The following is a 23,559-nucleotide window of genomic DNA, read 5'->3' as shown; positions in this document are numbered from 1 at the left end:
AAGTTGCCGTATTTGTTTTATAAAAGGGATTCTATGAACTCTTAAATCTTCGGGGGTGGAGAGTAGTCACTTTATCAGAGACTATATTGCGCTGCTCGACCGCTTTGTGGGATCTGCTTCAAGTACAGACAACGATCTGCCTTTTCGAATGAAGTTTGACAATAATCGTATCCTGGTCGTAGAAGATGAGGCAATGGATACGATGCGATTGCGCACTATTCTGACTATCTGTTGTACAAGTGCTAGCTACAGCTCATTCCGAAGGAGATGAGTAGGGGAGATGCAACCCAATAAAAGGACCTCAACCAGCCAGCAAGAAGGAAATATCAACAACGCTCAACAAACGCCGAACCAAAAATCCCAAACAGTTTGTAATCGCTCCAGGCACCGAAGCCAGCCATCTAAAAAGAGAAGACCCTCACTAGAACGCCATGACCTGTCAATCACCCCGAAGGAAAGTTGTAACCACCACGACCACGAAATGACATCATACTGCCTCTGAAGACAGGAGTCAACACCAGGCCATCAGCGTTTAGCCTACTTGTAGTATCCTCCATTTGGCGCGGACGTCGACGTGTTCGGATCGTAGATCTGACCGCCGCCATTGTGAATTATGGGTGGCTTGCTGTACGCTTTGCTGCGTGACGAGCTACCTGAGTTTGTGTATAGACTCGAGGAAGCGACAGAGTAGGCTGCAGGTATGTTAGACTCATCTTTGAGGCATGCTCTGATAGGAGCAGGCAGCGTACATGTGGATGAAGTCGAGGGGCGGGATGCATAGGCGCCCTTTCCCTGACCGTAGGAGCCGTAAGACGAGCTCGACGACATCGTTGATTGGTGTTGAGCGACTTGGAGGCGTTCAGTGACCAGTGACGATCAGGAGGATGGGATGAGTGATTGTCGTATAGAATGTTGTTGACGGCGGTGAAGCTGGATTTGGGTATATACGAGACGGTAAGGGCGTATCGTGGATGTGACGAAGGTGTACTGTTGATTGAAGACCACACAAGAACAGCTGACTCTTTCAAAGATGCTTGATATGACTGTAGACTGAACAATTGTTTGATGGATTGACTGATAGAGAGAAGAAGGAAAGCAATCACCAACCTTACAACTATTTATTCCAGGCAGACAAAACCTGAGGCCGCCACTCTACAAGACTCACCTTTCGTACTATTGACTATTGTTCCGCTGGCATCGGAGCTCTCCTACGCTCAATGTAACGCCGTTGCCTGGATAGCTGGGCCAGGCGCGTGAACGACGTGGATGACTGCGCGATTGCGATGATTCACACGCGTGGCTATGTTCCCTTGGGACGGGTCCTGAGGCAGGACACGCGTAGGGAGCGAATCAGCGATTAGGCAGCCCTTTTTGGCACCTGCTCGATCTGCCAAGAAGAAGAGTCATCGCCGGTGTGTGTGTGAGTTCACCGAAGAAACCAGTTCGGTCGGGGTGAGCTAAAGCCGCGTTGCGGCTAGAAAGGGCGGAGTCAATGACTTGGGTGATGAGTAGGGTGGTTGTGTTACGCCGTCTTCTCCTGCATAGCACGTCAAGCAGGACGAACGTATGGGAAGGCAGCAAGGAATCAGTCCGAGACGCGCTATCAAGTGACGTGCACAGAGCCCCAGGCGACAGCGATGCCAGGAATGGATAATGACAAAGCGGATAAACTGGTGAACAAAAAAGTCACTGGTGCCGAAAGAAGAATGGGTGTGGGGGCTGAGGGAAAGATGGATGCCTGGAGCCATTGGCAGAATTGCGAAGTGTTCACCGCAATACCACATCATAGGAGTATATCGACGGCATCCAAAAGATGGGAGAAATGCGCGTATGATTGAGAAAAAACAAGAGACGAAGAGGCAAAGGGCGGTGTTGTGAGATACGGGGGAAGGCGCAGTCGAAGGTCGTTGATGCACGGCGGGGTCGCTGGGCTACGAATGGCAATCAACCTGGCCAAGGCTGCTGCCAGGCTTAACGCCATTCACGTGGCAAATTATCATTGCTAACTCGAAAGAGACATTTATGAAGGTGGCAATTGCGCGGCTGCAATTGCGCAGGCGCGCATGTTGTTCTGAGGTTTGCCAGCGCATAGCCGGTGAACCGCTGTAGAAGTCCTGAACGGGAGGCGCAAGACCGAACGTCTCGCCAACTATGCGGCACATACACAGAACAGTGGGCTGTGTAGATTGTGTATTTCGTTTTGCCAGTGTGTAGTCAGCGAGAAAGTGGAGGCATAGCATCCTACGCCTGCATTCCGGATTGCTCGTCAAGCCAGGGAAGTGTCATGCGGACCGATGGGGTTAACATCGCCGATGGAGTTAAGATGATCATCAACTGGTATCCGAATGCATTTGGGTATCGCTATATCCGCTCCTTCAATCTCCCCGTCTAATCGTACAGTTTTAAGACACCATTCAAGTCACCAGCAACCACCTTACTTGTCTCCCTAGGGTGCCACTGTACTGACAGCACAGGCGCATCGCTCGCCGCAATCTTGTGATACATCTTGCACGTCTTCCAGTCCCAGAAACACAGGTAGCCTCCACTGTCGCCGGAGCTGATGAACTGCCCATCAGGACTGATCGCCACATCTGGCGCATACCCAGCCACGTTGTGCCCTCGATAACTCTTCTTTCGGTTTTGTCGGAAGCGGTCCGTAGAGCTGTATACGGTGATTTGGTTGTCGGACGACTGGAAGGCAACGTATTTGCCTGACGGATGTGGTGAGGAGCGGACCATAGAGAACATGTAAGGTTCGGCGATGAATTTGATGGGTACAGGAATACCGTATTCCCAAGCGCGCAAGGACTTATCGTCTGATGTGGTGATGAAACGGCGGTTCTCATCGCAGAAGGTAATAGTATTGACAGGTCCGAGATGGTGGTCGTATTCTTGCACCATCTCTCCGCTTCTTGTGTCGTATTGTAGGATCTTCTTGTCGCTCATACCGGCCAGGAACTCGTGTGGTGTACTGGGGTTGATGCGCACGACATGCGGTGTCTTTCCAGTTGTAAACTTGTTCAAGCACTTTCCAGTCTCTGTGTCCCATAGCTTCATATAACGATCGTAACTGGCTGATACAAATTGTGTACCACTGGGATTGAAGTCAATGTCAACCACCGACTTGGTGTGGCCCGAGTAGGTTCGCAGAAGCTCGCGTTGGTGGTACACGTCCCATAGCGCGATCTTCGAATCGGCTGAAGCGGAGAGTAGAAGATGACCGCTGTCAGGTATGAAGCGCACTTGGGTAATCGACTTGGTGTGGTATTTGTAGGTGTGAATGAGCTTCTTCGGTATGAAGCTCTTAGGCTCGTAATCGCCGGTAAGTTTGATATCGAGATCCGTGGGGATATGCATATACGTCCGTCCTTGGTAGTCGTATTGCTGGCTGCCGACAAACTCGCTCGTCTCGCCTTCGGTTTCGGTATCGCGGTAGTCCGTGCCAGCAAGCTTCTTTTGCACGGGTGCAGCGTTGTCGACAATCTCGTCTTCCTCGTAGACTATCTCCACTTCGACATCCGATCCAAACTCGTCATCTGAGGCAGCGTCTGGCCTTTCTTCCTCATACTTCGCCCAGGGTCCCTTGTATGCGCCAGCGCCAGTTACAACACTCGAGTCGCCCTTGCCTTCTCGCTTCCTTTTCTTCGATCCCGCGCCTGATTCGATCGCACGCTGGCCTTGACGGAAAGTATGGTCGCTGATGTATGTCTCCGCAGCGAATCCGGTTGGCACGCGGCCTGAGCCTCCGGCTGCCATGGTAAATGTTTTTGGAGGCCGGAATAGGGTCGCGGCGCGTTGGGATCCCGGCGAAGACTCCGATATTGGGGGTGGGAAAGACTAAGATGTGGAACGCGAGGAGTGACAAGTACGGTGTTGAAGTTGGAAGCTCCCAACTCACTAGAAAATGTGGGTGACGACGCACGGACCATATTCAACTATGTAATGCGTAGGGTGCGCAGTGTTACATGTGAAAACTGGGTTCCATTCACGAGAGCTAACATAACGCTATCATACCCCATCAGGACGTAAAGTCGTTTAATCCTTTCCTGTATGCGCTTCCTGCCGCCAAACCCATTGCCTCGGGTATTCCACATTATCTCAACCCAACAACCATCCATGTCCTCCCGCTAGCAATATGCGTACGCGTGGCTCGTCTATCTGAGCCGGATATCAAGTGCATCTATCCGCCGTTCTCTAACCGCTGTTGGATTCGTGCCTCGAGGTTCACTGCAACCAGCATAGCCACAAAGATCCCCACAATCAAAACGAAGGGCGTGATCCCCACCTAGTGAGACTCGTCACGGATGAGGGCGACAATCATGCTGTAGAGGTAGAAGAAGAACATGAGCAGGTGGAAACCCAGCTTGATGAAGGATTCCTGCACGCGTGTTAGTCTGGCTTCCTGGACTCAGTATATCCTCTTATCGTACCTTCTTGTGCACGTTGAGCTTCCTGAAGATCTCCGTCGCGTCCAAAAGATGCTGGTTCTCAAAGATCCTGTTATTGTCAGCATTGTCCTATTTCCATGCCATAGCCCTGGTTTGTGACGTACTTCTTTCCATTCCAGGCCAATAGAGGCAGGTTCAGAATCAGCGCAATCCAGTATCCGTTGATGAGGAACAGGAAGGTCAGGAAGGCGTGGACAGCGGCTTCGGGGATGATGTAGGTGTTCAGGCGGTTACAGAGATCGATGGGGTTGATGTAGTCGCTGGCGCAAAATTAGCATGTGCTGATCAAGGTACAGGTTGTGTCGCAAAGAAGGCTATGCCATGGGGCCGTATGCCTGGGGCTCACTTACCATTCCAGATCGCTGTACATGATAGTAAAGAAGACTTGTAGGAACAGGTTGACGGCGTTTATCAGCACCGCCAACAGGTACAACCATGCTTCGCCAGTCATTGTGATAGAGTCGTGTGCTGCGTAGCACGGCTATAGCGTATGTAAAAGGTGGAGGATAGACTAGCTATATCGCCAGTAGGCTGCTGTCTGCGAATGAACAGATAGACGACAGATGTTCAGGACTCGGATGCAGTCGTGTGTTTGCAGGCTGCCGAGCTAGAACGCGGGAAGCTAGCTTGTGCGCGGGGCCTAGCTAGAAGTTGCGATGACGTGGGTGGGTGGTGGATCTGCACGACCGTATGGCGATGATAGAATCCTGAGGAGCAACGGCGGCTAGCAAGGTCGTTCAAATTCTGGCGAGAGTTGGGCAAAGATGTTTGGATGACGTTGAGGCGGAGACACGATTGCTTCCCTGGACAGCAGGCAGGCACCGTTAGCGTCATTCGCCTCGCTTGCAGGTGTGCGATGAGCGGGCCAACATCGTCCGACCGAAGCTTAACGCAAGATTGATCATTTCACAGTGATTCAGACTGTTCGCCGAAACGAAACAAAACGAAACATCATGCGCAGACACATCAATTCCAGCCATGTGTACTGCTACACAGGTTATCACGATCAATGCTGTGAAAACAGTCCACCACATCTGTCAATTGCCAAGTAGAGCAACGCCCCATTTCTTGACCCACGCCACGCAACCCATTAGTGATGGTGGTATCGTGAAGCTATGTGTGATCCCATATTTCCCAACTTTTATTCTAAGCAGCTGCTTTCGCTTCGCCATTCGTCTCTCCGTTTGTGGTTCCCGGCATCTGTACTGGACCGCCGGGCGAGTCTGGTAGTCGCGCAGTCAAAACCTCTACGCCATCCTCGGTCACGAGTAGGGTGTGTTCTGTATAGTGTCAGTTCCTGAAAGGATATTTGGACGAATGGGTGAGAACTCACCAAATTGCGCAGTCAGAGAGCCATCTTGGGTCACACTTGTCCACTCATCAGGCCAAGTCTTGTCCCTGTGCGAACCAACACTGATCATGGGCTCGATAGTGAAGCACATGCCAGGCTTTGCCGATCCAACTGCCTTGTTCTTCGCGTAATGAGGAACGTTGGGCGCGCAATGGAAGAGCTGGTTGACACCGTGCCCGCAGTACGTCCTGATTACGCTGCAGTTCTTGCTCTTTGCGTGCTTTTCGATGACGTTTCCGTACTCACGGAAGAGTGTGCCCGGCTTAACAATCTCGATAGCTTTGTCCAAGCACTCTCGTGCAGTCTCCGTTACCCGTACCGCGTCCGGGTTGGCCAGAGCCTTGTCTCCGATGTAGAATGTTTCGTTTAGATCCGCGTGGAAACCGCCGTGGTAGACAGAGATGTCAACGTTCAAGATATCGCCATCTTTGAGCACGCGCTGGTCGGGGATGCCGTGGCAGATGACCTCGTTTAGCGATGTGCATACGGATTTCGGGAAGTGGCAGTAGTTGAGGGGTGACGGGTAGGACTATCGCTGTCAGCACATCGCTCTGTCTTGCTTTGGTTGCCGCTCCTCTTACGTCGCGCTCGATGGTAGCCTTGTGAACAATCTCATCGATGTAATCAGTAGTAACTCCAGGCTTTGCCGCTCTTCCTGCAATATCCAGGATCTCTCGGCCGTAACGGCACACCTTGCGCATCGCATCTTGCTCCTCCTTGTTCAGGATTGTGATCTTGTTCCTGTTGACAAACACCTGCTCCGAACGCGGTATGCCATCTTTGGCGTAGTCTGGGTGTTTGATGTGCTTGGGGACTTCGCGGCGCGGCGAGAGCGGGTATACGGGTCTAAGAGCGCCGGTGTACGAGTACGTGGGAAATGGGTTGTAGTGACCCGTAGCTGGATCCGGGTGAGAAACTACTTTCGGCGTAAAGATGTTTTGGAGAATACTACTTTGTGACTTGTGGACCTTCTTGTGCTCACTCTACAAGGCCGTTAGATTATTTGGTCTGCGATGTAAAAGCAATCTCACTATATACCCAGTTGCGCTTAAAGCAGTCTTGCGAGCAGAAGTAGCTTTCTTTTCCTATCTTCTGGCAGTTTGGACATTGCAGCGAGCCGGCATCGTTCTCGCAGTCATTGCCTGAGCATTTGCGCGGGGCTTCTGTGGCCATCGCGTGTGGTGATATAAGAGTAATAAGACGTGTGGCTAAGGTGGGGAGTGACCTGTATTGTCTCAGACGTTGCAGTCTATAGCGCGCTACAAAATTGTCCGTGTGGAGTAACGGGTTGCGCACAAAAGGTCTGGTGGATTGCTACTCTCGCTCGTACGCCGCATCGTCGAGTCGGAAATCGTTGCAGGGGTCGAGGCCGCCGGCTGCCGATCAAAGATTACTAAGTAGCGGCTAACCGTAGGTCGCGCTTACCTTTTTCGATCTTGACGTGCTTCATGAGCCCTACTTTGCCATCCTATCTGACTCTTTGACTTTCTGGTTATGCTTTGATAATTGTCACCCGTGTCTCAGCTTTTTTCGTCCCTGTAGAAAATGAGGTTTTACCTTTCTTTTTTTCTTCCCTTCTCTTACTCTCCAACTCACACCACCCCGCCTCAGAACACGAACTAGTGAATCCATCGTTTTTTAATCCATCATCGCTCGCGCTGCCTCTCACCATGACGCAGAAAGTAGTCGTAGTTGGAGCCGGACCAGTTGGCTCGCTGGCGGCGCTCTATGCGGCTGTGCGTGGATATGAGGTAGATGTCTACGAACTAAGAGCAGGTAAGGCATGACCTGTGGACCATCTCGGTGCTAGCGAGTACCCTAACACTAGCTAGATCTCCGAGACCCTAATACTACACCACTAAACTTCTCAAAGTCCATCAACCTTGCTCTCTCTGAGCGAGGCATACACTCTCTTCGCGAGACAGGACTACCCGACCTTGCCGATGCGGTACTGGCGGAAACATTTCCTATGCATGGTCGCATGATTCATATAAGGAAAAATGGAGAATATGTTCGACAACCGCAGATCTATGATGCGAGAGGAAGAGTAAGCATGACTCCATCGTTCAACCTGGTTTTGTGCTGATTTGAGTAGAGCTTGCTGGCTATGGATCGAACAGGTCTGAATAAAACATTGCTCGACCATCTGGAGGCCATGCCGAATGTAAAGCTCATGTTCAACCACAAATTGGTCGGCGCAGACTTTCGAAAGAAGACAGCATGGTTCGAGCATCGAACTAAGTCTCCTGAAGAGCAGGGCGACGAGTTTGAGATCAACTTCGACCTCATGATCGGTGCCGATGGTGCACACTCCGCGGTTCGGTATCACCTGATGAAGTTTGTTCCCATGTCGTTCCAGCAAGAGTACATTGACAAACTCTGGTGCCAATTCCACGTTCCTCCCTCGCCTAACGGCGACTTCCGTATACCTCCAAATTACCTCCACATCTGGCCTCAAGATGAGTCTATGTTCATTGCACTTCCAAACCTCGACAAGACATTCACGTCTACGCTGTTCTTGACTAGAGAAGGATTCGAGAAGTTGGATGCATCTGGAAAAGTCGTCGAGTACTTTGATGAGAAGTTCCCAGGTGTTGTGCCAGACCTGATCACGGAAGACGACCTCCGCAAGCAGTACACGTCCAATCAGCACCTGCCTTTGATCTCGATCAAATGCACTCCATATCACTATGAAGATTGTGGCGTCATTGTAGGCGATGCTGCGCATGCTATGGTACCGTTTTATGGTCAAGGGATGAATGCTGGACTGGAAGATGTTCGCGTTCTGTTTGACTTCATTGACAAACATCCAAACGATCGGTCCAAGGCCTTAAGGGAATACACTAAAGAGCGAACTCCCGATGCACACGCCATCAACGATCTTGCCATGGGTAATTATCGCGAGATGGCAAGTGATGTCAAGAAGCCGTTATATCTATTGCGAAAGTGGGTGGAAGAGCAGCTCTACCTTTATGTTCCGAGCGCCGGCTGGGCTACTCAGTATTCGCGCGTTACATTTAGTAACTTGAGATACTCCAAAGTTATTCAAGCGTCCCAAAGACAGGCTAAGATACTGCACGGGGTAGTCGGCTTGGCGCTTGCTTCCGTTGCCGTCACTGCGTTCTGGTTTGCGAGGTCCGGTGGTGCACAACAGGCGAAGATGGGAATTATGAGGTCGATTTGCGTAGTTGCACAGAGAATGCAGAAGCTCACTGAAGGATGAGCTGCGATGGCGAAAGCATGAGCGATGACTTGTGCGCGGTTTGTAATATTAAGTCACTTCAAAGCGCTGGTTCTCACTCGCGTTAACGTAACGTTATCATATTGATGTCGTTACGCGAGCGATATAAACCGCTCTTATTCGCAGAAGTTTTTCTTCACATCAAAGATATACTCTCCTTCCTGGCCTCAATGTCAGCTACTGAAAAGTTCATTCGCGGACCGGTGACCGCTATCCCAGGAAAGATAACACAAGGAAGGTAGTAATGTCAAGGTTCTGCAGTCGAATACGAAACCACATCCTACCACAGCGCTATGACGATAAGCTTCGCAGCGCCACAAGCGGCAAGCCACGTGAGCTCCGCGTGGATGTGTTACTGCCCCACAAGCGAAATGTGGGGAAGCGATTCGGAGTGAGTGTATGTTTTGGCGCTCGCTTGCAGTGGCATCAACTTTCGACAAACTAGACCTGGAGTACAAACAGTCGATATGGTCCAGGGTCACGATCATCTCGCTTACGCACTTCCATGAGCAGTGTATTTGCGTTACAGCCATTTCGATGCAATCTATCATCAACTTCTTTCGCATTCGGTGCAAGTCAAGCCGGAGATACTGGTATCTTCATAGTCGCGTTGATGTCTCCCGGGTGTGTGGCAACGCATCTCCACTTCTTCGATACACAAACCCATCTATCTTGCACTCTACACACTATGCGGATAAATTTGCCAACCTCTCACAACCCACACAACAAACATTGTACCGACACTCACGACCTTCCAGAAACAGCGTGTTCACCGTACTCGCAAGGTCACATTCACCAAGGAGAGTTCGGCATGGCTTGGGCTTGTAATCAGACACTGTTCTTTGGATGTAGGCCCACGCTCCAGAAGCCTCAGAACCTCATACCCGGGTCGCAGTAAGGTCAGTCACGCGTGGCAGTAAGGTCTTAACCTGGATAAGCTGGTTGCTATTTTAGTTTATCTTGCACGCGTGCTTGTATATCGCGGCCCTGTACTTTACGCTACGGTTGTCGAGTGGATGGTTCTCCAGCGCGGCAGCTTGGCGAGCCTCGATTTGCTTTTATTAAGGCATCTTGTCGCTCCAGGTCCTGCTTGTGACACGCACGATATTTCTCACTCCCTTGAAAACTTCAAGCTCATCTTTTTGTGCGGTTGCTCTATTTGTAGACAGCACGAAATCTCCTAGATTGACAATACGGTCAAGATGTACTTCACCTACGGTCTCGCGGCTTTGGCCGGCCTTGGTGAGAGACTTTGACTTACACGGAGTGCAGTTCCGACTGACAACGTGTAGCTCAATCATGGCCAACGTCAGTGTCACAGCATCTAGCGCCTCGCGCTGTGAGCTACGTGGACTCGGAAACAGGCTTCACGTTCTCCGAGACCAAAGCAGCTGCAACACTCAGCTCCAACATCATCTACCGCATAGCGCAACCTGCCAATGTTCCAGCAGGTCAGCCCTACGACGTAGTGCTCCAAGTTGTTGCGCCCAACTCTCTCGGCTGGGTCGGTCTTGCCTGGGGCGGTAGTATGATCCGTAACCCTCTCACGGTCGCATATCCCAACGGCCAAAAACCGACTGTATCTTCACGATGGGCCACGTAAGTCACATTTGTCTAGAAATAGCCACAATTCTCTCTGACACGTACGAAAGCGGCCACTCCACGCCTCAACAATATCCCTCTGCAACTTATACGCCTTTGGCCACTGGCAACAAGTCAAACAACACACACTGGCAATACACCATCAAATGTACTGGCTGCACTACGTACACCGGCTCATCCGGTACTGTACGTATTGATCCCAGCGGTAGCAAACGTTTTGGTTTTGCCTGCGCGCAGGGAAAAGTGTCGAACCCGTCTTCGACTAGCGCAACGATTCCGGTACATGATGTGTACAACTACATCACGCATGACTTTTCCGCGGGTGCAAACCAGAATTTCCAAGATTTGTTGAGCAAGAACGGGGTTGCGAGCACGGGAGAGACAGGGAATATCACAGAGAAAATTTAGATTTACGTATCGTATAAGGTGTAGACTGGCAGGGAGGGGCTAAATGGGGGGTTTGTAGATACTTTTGCGTCTTCCTTGAATATATTTGACATAGCATAAGTCCATGTGTTTTCGGAAGTTGCTTGATGCTGCGTTATGAACTTCTGGTTTTCACAAGTTAGAGCTCTGGGTAGAGGCTTTCCCGGTGTGTTCAGTATGGCTCAACATAATTGCTAGAAACGCTTTTGGTGCTTCGCTACACAGCTATGTGGGAGAGCTTTGTCTGTCGAATTCGTATTATTGCTCTCGAAGTGACAAGACTCCTAGACAAATATGGTAGGCCGAAACTTCTTACGCAACAAGGCCAGACATGGAGATGAGCGGATATGAGGCGACAATGGCTAACAGTCATGGAGTAACGGCATCACGGGCAGATTACATCGCAAGTACAAAAACTCTGGTAGCAGTAAGGTGCATTCGCATCGTCCTCCGTGATCTAAAGAATTATATAGAATGATGCCAAACGAGTGGTAAGCAGAGGGCACCACGTCAACAACTCTCAGCAATAGGGAACCAAGCTAGTGATAAGTGCGTCGCCGCAGCCATAAAATCAGTGTAAAGACCAGTCGTGTCTAAGCCTTGATGGCCATGTCACCGAGTGGCATCTCCTTGAGCCCTGTGGCGCATGTGTTAGCGTCGTGCTACATTGAAGCAGATTATCGATGAGATGCTTACAGCCGTCAACGTCTTCAGGAGCTTGTTGCTTCTTCTTGCAAGCGTTGTATTGAGCAGGCTGCTGGACGGTAAGACCGGCTTTGGGACAGGCGGTGTTGAGGTTGCATTGATTGTCCATGGCTTTCTGAAGAGAATCGCCTTCCCAACCGAAGACGTAGTCGCCGTGTGCAGCAGCACCGCTAGAAGTTCATGATTAGCTATCTTCTATCTCGCTGGAGACAAGGCTGCCAGGTGAAAGTGGACCTGGCGAGAAGACGTACCCAATGTTCATACTGTAAACGAAAGGATCTGAACCATCAGTGGGCCACAAGCTCTTGTCGGCGAACTTGTTCACATCCCACATCAGTTCGTACATGATCTGAGGAAGCTTGACGGGGTGAGTGGATGGGCAGGCACCACCTCCATTAGCGCCTGAGCCTTGGCCGTAAGCAACGTGACTTTGATGGTCTGGTGAGTCGAGGTTTTTGCCGTCCCAGCAAGTAGGGAAGATGATGGTCTGGCGGATAAGCTTGCACTTAGGATCCTTGGGGATGGCGACGGTGTCACTCCCTGAGCAAGGTGCGCCACCGACGAAGGTACTCTCAGAGGGGGAAGTCCAGCAGCGATGGCAGATGTTGGATAGCTTGACTTTGCTGGTGTCGGTGTTGGTAGCTGAGCCTGCAAGCATGCGGAAACCCTTCTTGAAAGCGGTGGTTTTGCCGCTGGGGATATAGTAAACATCAAGACCGCCGTCGTTGATGAGCTTTCCTTGTGGTCCGCCATTTCCGATCTGAGCCATGTGTTAGCAGCGTGACCTGTTGTTTTCTTTCTCGCTATGATGTTACGTACCTGAGGCACGCGAATGTATGTGCCTAAAAGACGGTGGTACAAAGTCAGTGTATGTCTCACATACGTTTCGTGCCTTCACAACTTACCGTTCTTTGCCTTGAAAAACATCACAGCAGTCCAGTAGTTCGATTTATCTTGGACAAAGCTGCAGGAAGTGCACTTCGAAAGCTGCGCGGGGTCGTTTGCGGGGTCCATGGTGATGTTGAAAGAGTCACCTCCGACGATCTGATGAAGATGAGGTGTGTACTTCACGCCGGGGTTGACAAGAGGATCTGTTCGTTCGACGACAAGCTGCGAGCAGGCAAATCGCAACATATTTTGTGCAGCAACATTCCCGGCGAGAGCCGTTGCTGCAGCGAGTAAGGTAGCCCACTGCATTGTGACTAGCGATTGTAACGTAGTTTTCGACTCGTGAAGGTGTGAATGATACTCGACAAGATGAACGATGATGAGTGAAGAGACGTAGAGTTTACAGCCGTGTCCTGTAGTAACTTCTCTTATAATGAGAACGCAATAGTAATCGCCGAATTGGGGTCGTCCACGAGGACAACTGCCGGACCACGGGGAGATCCTGATCGATCAGTTCCGCAAATTATGGATTTAATATAAGATGGTATGATGATTGGGCTGGGGAAGCATGCAACGCATATTGTTCGCCCATTTCGTAAGATGAACCAAAGAACAACAAATTCTGGAGTGTGCACTGGGAAGGTCGTTGCAGCTTGTCAGGCTCGCTGCCAAACCATACTGCTGATTTGACCACTGATGAGCCCGGATGCCCGGATGCAGGCTTTAGATTTGCCGCCCACGATATTACGCCTGTGGCATTAGAGGCAAAGCGCCCTTACGCTGTATTTTCCAAGGCACTTGGCTTCTATCTAATCAACAGATAGAAGTCGGTGTAGTGAACCCCGAGCCCTACTTGAAGACTAGGGTCTGCGAAGACTGGATGATCGATAGCTTGTCTGCTGAAGTCCATCAAAAGGTGCTGTAGAAAGTCAAGAGACATGTTAAGTGCAATAGGTCTCCGGGGTGACTATTGCCAACTTTCTGCAAGTATTCAACGAGTAGAGCTTCGTCAGTCATACCCACCTAAAGTGTGTGAAGCGTCACATCTTCGGACTGATTAAGCGTGGGGTGAGGATCAGCATCACAATCCAAATTGACGTGGGTCATCCACCAATCGAACATGCCGCCGATGCGGCCCACATGCTTGGATGCTCTGAATCTTCCAGTTTATTCGAATGAGAAGCTATGGATGTATTTTTGAGGCTGAATAAGACGCAAGAGTTGTTGGGCTCCCACGTTGGCGATATTACGTCGTGCGTGCGGTGCTTTCGGACATCCATGCCGACTTTAGTGTCAGTTTGATGTCATCGGGCGGTGAAGATGATTGGGAACAGAGTGTTGGGAAATAGAGACGCCAAGCATGCTCCGATCTCCAGATACCGGGGCTATATGTGGTGGTAAATTCAAAACACTGACGAGCTTTTGACTTTGCTGAAGCACTACTGTACGCCAGTAAATGTCGAGGACAAACCATGCAATCACGAGCATACACAGACCATTATAACATCCTGCATTGGAACTAGACGCATGTTCTGAGCCTCATATGGCGGCAGGAGATTCTAGTGGTTCGTCGTTGTGGGCATGTGGAACGATGAAGTCGGAGCAAGGTTTGACGAAGTCTGCGGGGCGTCTTCGCTTGGCTCTTCACTCCGGAGCAGGCGCTAACACCCATGTAGTGACGCTTTCCTCACTGCATGGAAGATCATCCGCAGACACCTAGCTTTGCCTCTTTCCCGTCACCAAACTCATCTATTGTTCCTCACGCAGGAAGCCGATTGGGGTACGGCCGCCTTTAGCCGCGACCAATGTGGTCAAGCCTGCGTCCTGAGTTGTCCTTTGCGACAGCCGACATATTACAAGGTGTTTATATTGGTAACAGCTGATTAAGGTCCCTTATGCTCACTGGCCGGCACTTCAGCCACGCGACTCCTCGTTGTGCAAGGCAGTTCGTGTGGGGTATCGCATGGAAAATTGCCGAGGGCAGGGGTTGCGCATCTCCAGATATTGCGGCTGAAGTAAAAAGTAGCATACTGAATTGTGGGACGATTGATTATGTCGAAGGAAGGCACAGTCCTTGACCGAATCGCTGGTGAATACAAAGAAGAAGTGACGTATGTGAACATGTTTCTATCCAGAATTGCTAACCATCCCGACTGCCCGACAAACCAATCTCCGCGACGACACGATGCCGAGTGGACCAAGCAATTCGCATCCTTAGATAGAGCCAAAGAGTATCACCAAGCAATCTTGGCAAGCAACCCGTTGGGCCATCGGCGCACACAATACTTTCTTGCCTCATCAATGGTGAGCCATCCCATGCCAAAAGCAGCTGGAAGGAACCAGTGTTCGACGGATATCGTCCTCGTGTCGATAGTGTCCTGAAGAGATGGAATGTAGCAGAAGATAAAGACAACAACGATCGCGAAGATCATGGCAGGGAAAAGTGACCAGTTCTGAGTCGCTTTGTTGAAGATCGGTGGCTGCTGGAAGATGCTGAGCCTACGGGTGCGAGTAGCAAGTAGGTTAAATATTTGCCTGTCGTCAATGTCAGCTGGTTCTTTGCATCACTGCTCGTTCAGACTTACATGATCACCAGTGTGACGAAGTAGACACTCGAGGCCTGATTTGCGATTTCCGTGACATAGTCCGGATCGTATTGCTCGTCGTACACACCGAACTTCAACCACATTGCCGTGAACGGGACTCCCTTGCGCTCCATGTACCAGAAGCTCATAGTGAAGGCCAGAAAGCACTCCAACAGACCGACGACAAAGTAAGCATGGAAAATGAGTCGAGCATTCACAAGTCGGTCCTTCTTGGGGTTGCGGGGAGGGCGAAGCATTACATCGGCCTCCGGCTTTTCGTAGGCAAGAGTGATAGCGGCGGCACAGTCGGTGAGACAGCAGATTATGATCTGGACAATGTTAGCTAATAAGCATTGAGCATCGAACCCAGACGTAATTACCATGAGGAAAGACGACAGGATCTGCGGGATACCGAATGCGACATTGGTAACGACCGGCCACAGCTCGCTGAAGCTACCTGCGGGAAGCAAGTAAACTATTGTTTTCTTGAGATTATCGTAGACGAGCCGACCGTATTGGACAGCCTCAATGATGGCGGCGAACGAGTCGAGAAGAACCATATCAGCAGCTTCAATGGCGATGTCTGAACCACTGCCCATGGCAATACCAATGTCAGCAGCTTTGAGCGATGGAGCATCGTTGACACCATCACCTGTCATACCGACAATGTTATCACGTGCCTGGAATTCCTTGACGATACGTAGCTTCTGTTCGGGCGTCGTCCTGGCGAAAACGATCTCGTGATACTGGCAAAGCTGATCCCATTGCGCCTCGTTCAGGGTGATGAGTTCTGGTCCACTCAAGACGATCGACTGCTTCGTAGTGCCGATCTTCCCGTCTCGACCAAGAGCGCTGATGTCATCTACCAATGCGGAATTCGAAATGATGCCGCACTCCTCGGCGATCGCCTGAGCAGTGAGCTTGAAATCACCGGTCACCATGAAGATACGGATAGAAGCTCCTCGAAGAACACGCACTACCTCTGGGATCTCGTCGCGGGGCGGATCAACGATACCAACGATGCCGACAAACGTAAGACCCTCTCGGGCAGCGACCATTACTTCTTTCTCAGGATGGCTTGAAAATGGCACAATGGTCGGCTTGCAAGCGAGAAGTATGACACGCTTGCCCTGGCGGGACCAACTGTCTTTGACGGTCTCGATACGAAGGCGTTGGGCTTCGGTAAGCTCCACTTCTTCGCCTTTGTCGTTCAGGAGAAGGTCGCATCGGGGTAGGAGGATATCAGGAGCTCCCTTGACCATGAGAGTGGCGTTGTTGCTCGTCGACGTTTGATTAGTGGGTGTCATGATCCGCACCATGAACTTGTTCTTGCTGTTGAATGCAATCTCGAAGACCTTTTTCCAGTCGCGACGCAACTCAGCCACTGATCCGAGGGCCTCGGAAAGTCGAAGTATGGCTTGATCTGTGGCATCGCCGTTGATTTTGCGCTCAGCAATAGGCAAATGTGATGTAGCGGCGTCAAATTCACCAGAGTTGCAAAGGCCACCGAGGATACGGACGTGGTCCATGATGCTTTGCTTAGGTTTAGAGAGCACAGTGAGGTTCTTCTCAGACCGAAACACCGCCATCATGTCACGCGCGGCATCCGTGGTGTATTCTTCTCCTGCTGCGTAGATGTCCGTGACCACCATCTTGTTCTTGGTCAATGTTCCGGTCTTGTCAGAACAGATCACTGAAACGGAGCCTAGTGTTTCGACAGTCTTGAGCGACTTGCAAAGGATCTTGTTCTTGCGCATGATGTTTGCAACTATGGTCAAGCTCGTCGTAAGCGCAATCGGTAAGCCTTCTGGGATGACTAGAAGAAAACAGTAAAGTCAGCACACTTGTGATGGATGTACGGATCGGCAGTGTCTTACATGCAACAGCACAAGAAACACAACTAACGATGAGAAGAGGCACGTCGATCCAAGTGGGATGAGATTTCCTCAGCCATGCTGCCCTGAGATGCGTGAGTACAAATCCTTCAATTCGTAGAGAGCTAAGCATAGGCATGTCGCTCGAGACCAACCGCAGACATACCAGAGAACCACAATGAGAATCACGACAGTAGTGATGAAGAGTGAGATGATGAGCACAAAACGCAGGATCTCCTTCTGCAGCGGTGTCATGCCAGTCTTTGGATCCGAGGTAAGCTTTGCGATGCGACCGAATATGGTGTTGTCACCAGTAGCAACGCACACACCCAAGCAGGAGCCTGCTATGCAGTGTGTTCCTTGTAAACCGATATTGTTGGTCTCGAGATAGTTGTCTTCGGTTGATTCGACGGTAGCTACGACGGGTTCGGATTCACCTATTGTATGTTGGTCCTCGTACCTAGGATGCAGACATGATACTGACCAGTAAGGATTGCGCGATCGAACATGGCATCGCTGGAAATGTCAACGAAACGAACATCTGCGGGCAGCTTATTGCCCTGCTTGATGACAATAATATCGCCAGGCACTAGGTCCAAGGCTGAGATGCTAGCATGCGATCCGTTACGCACAACGATGCATTGATCGGGCAGCATTGTTCCGATAGATGCCATCACTCTACTTGTCGACCAGTCTTGCCATGCATTGAAAGCGGCTTGTATAAGCCAGACAGCAATCAATACACATGCAAGCGCCAAGTTGGCAACAGCTGGTGGATGACCAAGAGGTCTCCAGGCGATGAATACGAGTATGCCGGCAACGACGAGGATGCTACCAAAACCACCGAAGAAGTAGCCTATGATCTTCCAGAGCAGGCCCGAGGGTGGAGGTGTCATCTTGTTCTGACCATGTTCGCTGAGGCGACGCTTTGCTTGATCTTCGGAAAGTCCCTGCTCGATATCGACAGAGAGGCGGCGGCACAGCTCGTGGACGGCGAGTGTATGCCATTCGAGATCTGCTAGATCTAGAACAGAATATTCAGTACTAATAGCGCTGGTATACTTGAGCAAACTTACCAACGGCAGCCTTCTCTTTGGCTTTTTTCACCTCGATCTGCTTCTTGTGTTGACCCTCATCGATCTCGATGGAAAGCGTACGGTCTGAACATCAATCGAGGAGGTCAGCACATGTTACACACGCGGTCCACATAGAAGCATTGCTCACAAGTGATAGGTAGTGCAGTCTCGGGCTGAACAGTGCGAGCTCCTCCAGCACTGCGGATGGAGAGACTGCCCACACTTGACCGTCGCGATAGATTACGCTCATGGCGGCGTTCGTGCGTCGCATATCCATCTTCTTCGTCAGGAAGGCGAAGCTCTCCAAAACGGACGCGAGGTGCGACCTTTTCTTCTTCTTGATCCATGTACGGACCTGTCGGTGTAGTGGGCTAGACACTGAATGGAGCACCACAAAGAGATGTGCGAAAAAGAGGTAGAAATGAGCTAGAAAGCGAGAAGACAGGTAGCACAAGACTCATGGATGCATGAAGCGCGACTTATACCGTGACAAGTGGAAAGACCATTTGCCGTTATGACAAGCAGCATGGCTCTGGCAGCTCTGGCAACGCGTCCAACACGTGCTCGTTCGCTCTGGGAGGCGTTCCTAGGACGTAAAAAATCCTTGGAAAGCTGAGCTACATGAAATTGCACCAAGAAGGTGGTACAGGATCTTTCACCTCTTTGTCATAGTCGAGTTGAAACGATTCGACGCACAAATACCTCATACAAACCAAGACAAGACCAGGGTCCTGCAACAGGTAAATCGCGACCGCCAGAGGTATCCCGCCGGACCTTTTCCCACGTGAGCATGATAATCCATTGGCGATGGTGTAGTTCGGGACCGTTGATGGTTAGCCGTGAGCGATTTTCGAACACGTACACAGCCACGCTACGATGCACGAAAGCAGGCTTCTGCCGCTCAACCTATGACCATGCGCGATTTTCGACCTCACTTCCCTTTGGATGTAGTCATCTCGTTTCAAAAGAAAGGAGCATGGCTTTCTTGGCGCTTTGTTGATGCTTTGCGGTGGTGAGCGACTGCCTGTTGAAGCAACCCGGGTTTGTGGGCCTTCTTAAATCCCTTCGGCACGTTCATGGCCTAACAGCCACATCGTGTCAGACGTTGCGTGGAGGAGCATTGCATACGTGCTTCAAGTGGACTTAGCGACAACGTGGGGGAGGATGAAATTCGTTTTCGTGTTCGTTCATGCCATCATGTGTCTCAATGCTGAGTTTCGGGCCCTTGAAAATCACAGTGCATGCACATAGATCACTGTTCACACGAGCAGGAAGCGTCGCGAGAACATGTACAAAGCCGTGAAGGCCATTGAAAGGTTGTGCTTTAGGCAGAGTTGTGGGTGGTAAGAGAGGAGGCCTGTTCATAGAAAGGGGTGTCTTCTCAAGGTTGTCTGTGCGCAACGAAGCTCCCCAAGCCAAGAGGCGGCCTGGAGCACGCGAAGCTTACCACCACGTGCGACATTCCTCTCGCAATGGACACCCACCACGCGAATGGACAATCGCAGAGCCGTTCGGATGTGCCCTCTCTCCCCGAACAAGAGGCACAGCCCGCCGTCTCGGCATGGCGCCGATATGTCCATCTATACGCCCCCATGATCGCTAGCATCTTTGCTCTATCCTTGTCGCCAGCCATCCACCAAGCCCTTGGCCTTCCAACTGGCACGAACATACTACCAATCACGGCCTCTTTTGCGATACCCACGTATCTCGCAGCATCCTTGTTCTACCCCACAAACCAACCCGAACCTACTCCCGAGCAATCCATCCGCTTCACGCGTAAGAACGACTTCTACCGCGCAGGTGTAATCGCAACATACGGTCGGCTGTTCGATGCGCCGTACAATGTTATACGCTTCTTGATGGATGTACTATTGAGTTACGGCGCCGACCAAGTCATCGGCGAACCTGCTGTTGGCACGAAACAGCGGCGATCAAATTTTCTGGTTGCCTTGATGTGGATTGTCGGTAGCAAAATGGTCGCACTCTGTCTGGCGTTCGATACACCTGTCCTGCAAAGGCTAGTCGTCATGGTGGATCGAACGCTCTTTCGCACGGCCTATGTCGCGCTGGTAGATGACGTTGTCGGTGTTTTGACCCAACCTAATGTTCGAACCTTCAAAGGGAAGATCACCCTCATCGCGACCCAAGCATTTGTTATCTGCGCGATCGGACTAGTGTTCGTTGCATGGGCAATGAGCCATTCTGGCGAGATAGAGAGCGCCTTGGCCGAAATGAACGCAGAGTTAGGTGACGTCAGCTCAAAGACCCCATGATGTATCTTCATTTTAGATAAGATTTACCAAGTGTACGAAGCACAAGATTGTAAGGAGCACGAACAACGTTCGACTACTCTTCGAACCGGACATCCGTCACACTCCCCCTTTGATAGGCTCTAGACAGTATCGATACGGAGCATCGGACTGATGCCTACCTTGCCGAGACTTTCGCACTTAGCGACTCCAAATCAAGACTTAGTATCGCCCGAGTAAACGTCGCGATTTTGGCTGAACATAGCGATATGGACTGGTAAGTTTGATCATCGTAATAGCATCATGTATATTTTATGATACCTCTTACTCATCATCGTGCTATGCTCATGGTACGTAAAGCTACATGCAGATTTCGCACCTTGACGTGTCAACATTCTCGGGTCATTCCGTTACGTAGAGGGGTGCGTTTGTCAAAGCTGTCCACACGCCCGAATCATAGTCGATATATATGCTGTCGGTTCGGATAGTAGTTTACTTTTGACAGCGGCTCTTAGCTGCTCCAATGAGACCAAAATATTACCAGATAAACAGTTCGTCTTTCTACATCCGCTACAACCAGATATGGCGGTTTGTCTTCTGTTCACCTGGTTGCAAGGTTTTGTCCCAGAGAGGAGATGTCTTGGTGTGTATGATGCGCGTTCACCGCACAATAAAAGCGCGCGTCTGCGATACGCACACTGATTTGAACTTTTCCACTCTCGCAACCCCAACTTGTCTACCACCCTCTCTGATACTCGTAGATCCTAACTCTTTAAAGCACACGATTCAAATTATCTCAGCCTTACGAGCCGCCGTAACTGATCGCTCTTATTCACGAGCAGCAAGCCCTTCATCGTTCCAACTCTACCCATGGTATATATACAACACGTATCACAGTTTCAGTTACGCTCTGACTGATCACATATACCCCATTCTCCCTGTTGTCTTCAGTAGCTGCCGCCCAGCTCGAAAAAACCAACATCGCCGCCATGGAGGCCCTCCTGCCAACGCCCTAGCAACAAACTGTACGTCTCAGATTCCTCGATTTGCCCATGGAGATGTGCATCGAGATACTTGGACATATGCTAGTAGAGAAGGGAAGGCTGTTTCCACATAACACAAACCCAAACTGAAGAGGCAAGGACGAGGCTACTACGAGCTTACCGCGAATTACGAGTCGACGTTTTCTCAGGCCATAGGTTCTGGGATTCTGGAAATGAGATTAGGAGCGAACTGGCTACTGCCAATCGTATGAGGAGTGTTCTTCGGACACAACTGCATTGACCTGAGGACGTAACATAGGTGGACAAGAGGCGTTCAAACATACCATAGAGCAAAACTAAGGATGTGAAGGTGCTGATGATGGAAGAAGATTATACATCGGCTACGGCTAGATGGTATCTCCCCTTTCTCTAGGATACCTTCAAGTGCTGGAAGCTCCGTAATCAAATACCACTTGTTAGGTAGAAACCTCCATTGTAATGCCATATGTTCCAAGACGTCACTGTCAATCTCTCCCTGGGTTGTACATTCTTTGAAAACCTCGGAACCGGCGTGATGTTGCCTCTGCGCTTCCTTTGATTTGTAGATTTTCGAAATTCATCCCCTCTCACCACCGCTCCTTTAATCCTCTTCGAGTATCGCCTGGGTGACCGTTCGCGAGGGACGCTAGCCCACTCACAGTCTTGGCAGGAAGGTCAAAGGACACAACAACTCTGTCTCACTTCCCTCTCTTCAGCAGGCCAAAGTCGTATAACCATCAGTATGCATTCAAATACCCCACCATCGTTCGAGTCTATCGTAGCGATGTTCAGCAACCTCCCGGAGGACATGCTTGCGTATATGAACGGAGTCGTTGACGACATCATGGCCCAGGACCCGAATGGCTTTGATCCCTCTGCCTTGTCAATTGCGTCCAGATTCACGGAGTCTTCAAGTTCTCGTCGTCGGCAGGAAACCGCGGCGTCTCCCTCCAAGCTGTCCCCTCCTTCCCCGTCTCCGCCATCTCCGCCTGATCCCAGTACGTGGGATCGTGGCCGTGCCTGCGTGGTCAACGCGACCAATACGTACTGGTCCTATGGAAGGGAGCATGGAGTATGTACACCCTCCTTCTCATTTACCCGATTGTATACTAACGAGTTGTAGTGTAGTCAAGAGTCGAAGAGCAACCTCGTGGACGGCGAACGAGTTTATATGAAACAGCCGAACGGTACTCTTCGCTGGGCAGTCCTCAAACAGCAAGCTCGGGGCACGCTGGCAGCTAAGGCGCACCTGAATCAGATGGTGGAAGCTGTAGGCGGCGACCCTGCGACATTCAGAAACAGGCTTGCCAAAGCGGACTACGTTCTGGCTCGAGAGGCACCTACTGGTGTCGTCCGTGAGGAGGACTCTGGGGAAATGTTCTCGCTTTGGTCACCAGTTCACCTGGGCCAACCAGCGATCAATCTCTTCTGGGGGACAGGACAGTTCGCGAGCGGTACACTGACGATGGCGCCGTCGACCCAGGAGGAGATGGAGTGGTTTTGACGAGGTGGAACACGTGGTCCTTGGGCCGAAGAGGCAATCCAGTTGGTGTGCGTGCTCGCTCAACCGATGATGGAAGACATCTTGTCGATGGAGGAGCTCGCCGCTTGATATCAGGTAGACCAAGCATAAATGAAGACAAATTCCTCCGTAAATTCTGCCTTATCATATGCATATCTCATGGTTCTTTTGAAACGTTGACCTCCAATTTATGCTTATGCTTTGACACTTCAAGCATGGACAGTGCCAGCTCAATCCATCTGCCCGAAATGTTACTGAAAATTCTTAGAATAGCCCTCAGACATACAAAAAGTTCTTAGCGTAGTTTAGGAAGTTGGCATCGTCATGGCTAACGCTTGGGCCCCACAATCTGGCGTGATGTTGATGTTCGTTAAGTGTGTTCGTCTTACACTCTTCTCGCACGCCAGACTGCAACACACAAAGAGATCTCCATAGTCGTTCGCACACATACTAAGCAATAGAGGAAAGTGATTGTGCCGTTCACGGGCGGAACACCACTGGCGTTGTTTACGGCTCTTGTAGTCTCTCAGGTAAGGCAACGCCCACCCAACTCGATCGCGCTGACTTTTT

General features: G+C 50.7%; 8 protein-coding genes across 8 annotated transcripts; 2 read left to right on the top strand and 6 right to left on the bottom strand.

Annotated features, from left to right (window-relative positions):
• Window positions 1-537: 537 nt before the first annotated feature.
• GT037_004415 (uncharacterized protein) lies at window positions 538-828 on the bottom strand (the record flags this gene model as incomplete). Its single annotated transcript, XM_038929462.1, has 2 exons — window positions 538-692; window positions 750-828. The coding sequence occupies 2 exons, from the start codon at window positions 826-828 to the stop codon at window positions 538-540; spliced, it is 234 nt and encodes a 77-aa protein (XP_038787734.1).
• Window positions 829-2,388: 1,560 nt separating this feature from the next.
• GT037_004414 (transcriptional repressor rco-1) lies at window positions 2,389-3,756 on the bottom strand (the record flags this gene model as incomplete). The annotated part of the gene is made up of 1 exon (XM_038929461.1): window positions 2,389-3,756. One exon carries the CDS (start codon window positions 3,754-3,756, stop codon window positions 2,389-2,391), a length of 1,368 nt encoding a protein of 455 aa, XP_038787733.1.
• Window positions 3,757-4,285: 529 nt separating this feature from the next.
• On the bottom strand, window positions 4,286-4,899 carry GT037_004413 (er-derived vesicles protein erv14; the record flags this gene model as incomplete). The annotated part of the gene is made up of 4 exons (XM_038929460.1): window positions 4,286-4,378; window positions 4,431-4,497; window positions 4,553-4,708; window positions 4,799-4,899. 4 exons carry the CDS (start codon window positions 4,897-4,899, stop codon window positions 4,286-4,288), a joined length of 417 nt encoding a protein of 138 aa, XP_038787732.1.
• A 695-nt stretch (window positions 4,900-5,594) lies between these two features.
• On the bottom strand, window positions 5,595-6,972 carry GT037_004412 (methionine aminopeptidase; the record flags this gene model as incomplete). Its single annotated transcript, XM_038929459.1, has 4 exons — window positions 5,595-5,728; window positions 5,782-6,328; window positions 6,381-6,782; window positions 6,838-6,972. 4 exons carry the CDS (start codon window positions 6,970-6,972, stop codon window positions 5,595-5,597), a joined length of 1,218 nt encoding a protein of 405 aa, XP_038787731.1.
• Window positions 6,973-7,469: 497 nt separating this feature from the next.
• GT037_004411 (kynurenine 3-monooxygenase) lies at window positions 7,470-11,050 on the top strand (the record flags this gene model as incomplete). The annotated part of the gene is made up of 6 exons (XM_038929458.1): window positions 7,470-7,575; window positions 7,632-7,846; window positions 7,895-8,773; window positions 10,225-10,282; window positions 10,333-10,639; window positions 10,693-11,050. The coding sequence occupies 6 exons, from the start codon at window positions 7,470-7,472 to the stop codon at window positions 11,048-11,050; spliced, it is 1,923 nt and encodes a 640-aa protein (XP_038787730.1).
• A 611-nt stretch (window positions 11,051-11,661) lies between these two features.
• On the bottom strand, window positions 11,662-12,970 carry GT037_004410 (uncharacterized protein; the record flags this gene model as incomplete). Its single annotated transcript, XM_038929457.1, has 5 exons — window positions 11,662-11,705; window positions 11,765-11,943; window positions 12,025-12,533; window positions 12,593-12,615; window positions 12,679-12,970. 5 exons carry the CDS (start codon window positions 12,968-12,970, stop codon window positions 11,662-11,664), a joined length of 1,047 nt encoding a protein of 348 aa, XP_038787729.1.
• Window positions 12,971-14,895: 1,925 nt separating this feature from the next.
• Window positions 14,896-18,724, bottom strand: GT037_004409 (calcium atpase; the record flags this gene model as incomplete). Its single annotated transcript, XM_038929456.1, has 9 exons — window positions 14,896-15,196; window positions 15,247-15,575; window positions 15,627-17,062; window positions 17,124-17,206; window positions 17,287-17,557; window positions 17,605-18,144; window positions 18,197-18,280; window positions 18,345-18,551; window positions 18,682-18,724. 9 exons carry the CDS (start codon window positions 18,722-18,724, stop codon window positions 14,896-14,898), a joined length of 3,294 nt encoding a protein of 1,097 aa, XP_038787728.1.
• Window positions 18,725-19,668: 944 nt separating this feature from the next.
• GT037_004408 (uncharacterized protein) lies at window positions 19,669-22,971 on the top strand (the record flags this gene model as incomplete). Its single annotated transcript, XM_038929455.1, has 5 exons — window positions 19,669-20,443; window positions 20,593-20,722; window positions 20,998-21,088; window positions 22,138-22,539; window positions 22,591-22,971. The coding sequence occupies 5 exons, from the start codon at window positions 19,669-19,671 to the stop codon at window positions 22,969-22,971; spliced, it is 1,779 nt and encodes a 592-aa protein (XP_038787727.1).
• Between the last annotated feature and the right edge of the window lie 588 nt (window positions 22,972-23,559).

This window comes from Alternaria burnsii (genome assembly GCF_013036055.1).
Source record: "Alternaria burnsii strain CBS107.38 chromosome Unknown 698, whole genome shotgun sequence".
Classification (NCBI taxonomy): Eukaryota; Fungi; Ascomycota; class Dothideomycetes; order Pleosporales; family Pleosporaceae; genus Alternaria; species Alternaria burnsii.
This window is presented reverse-complemented; position numbering and strand designations above follow the sequence as displayed.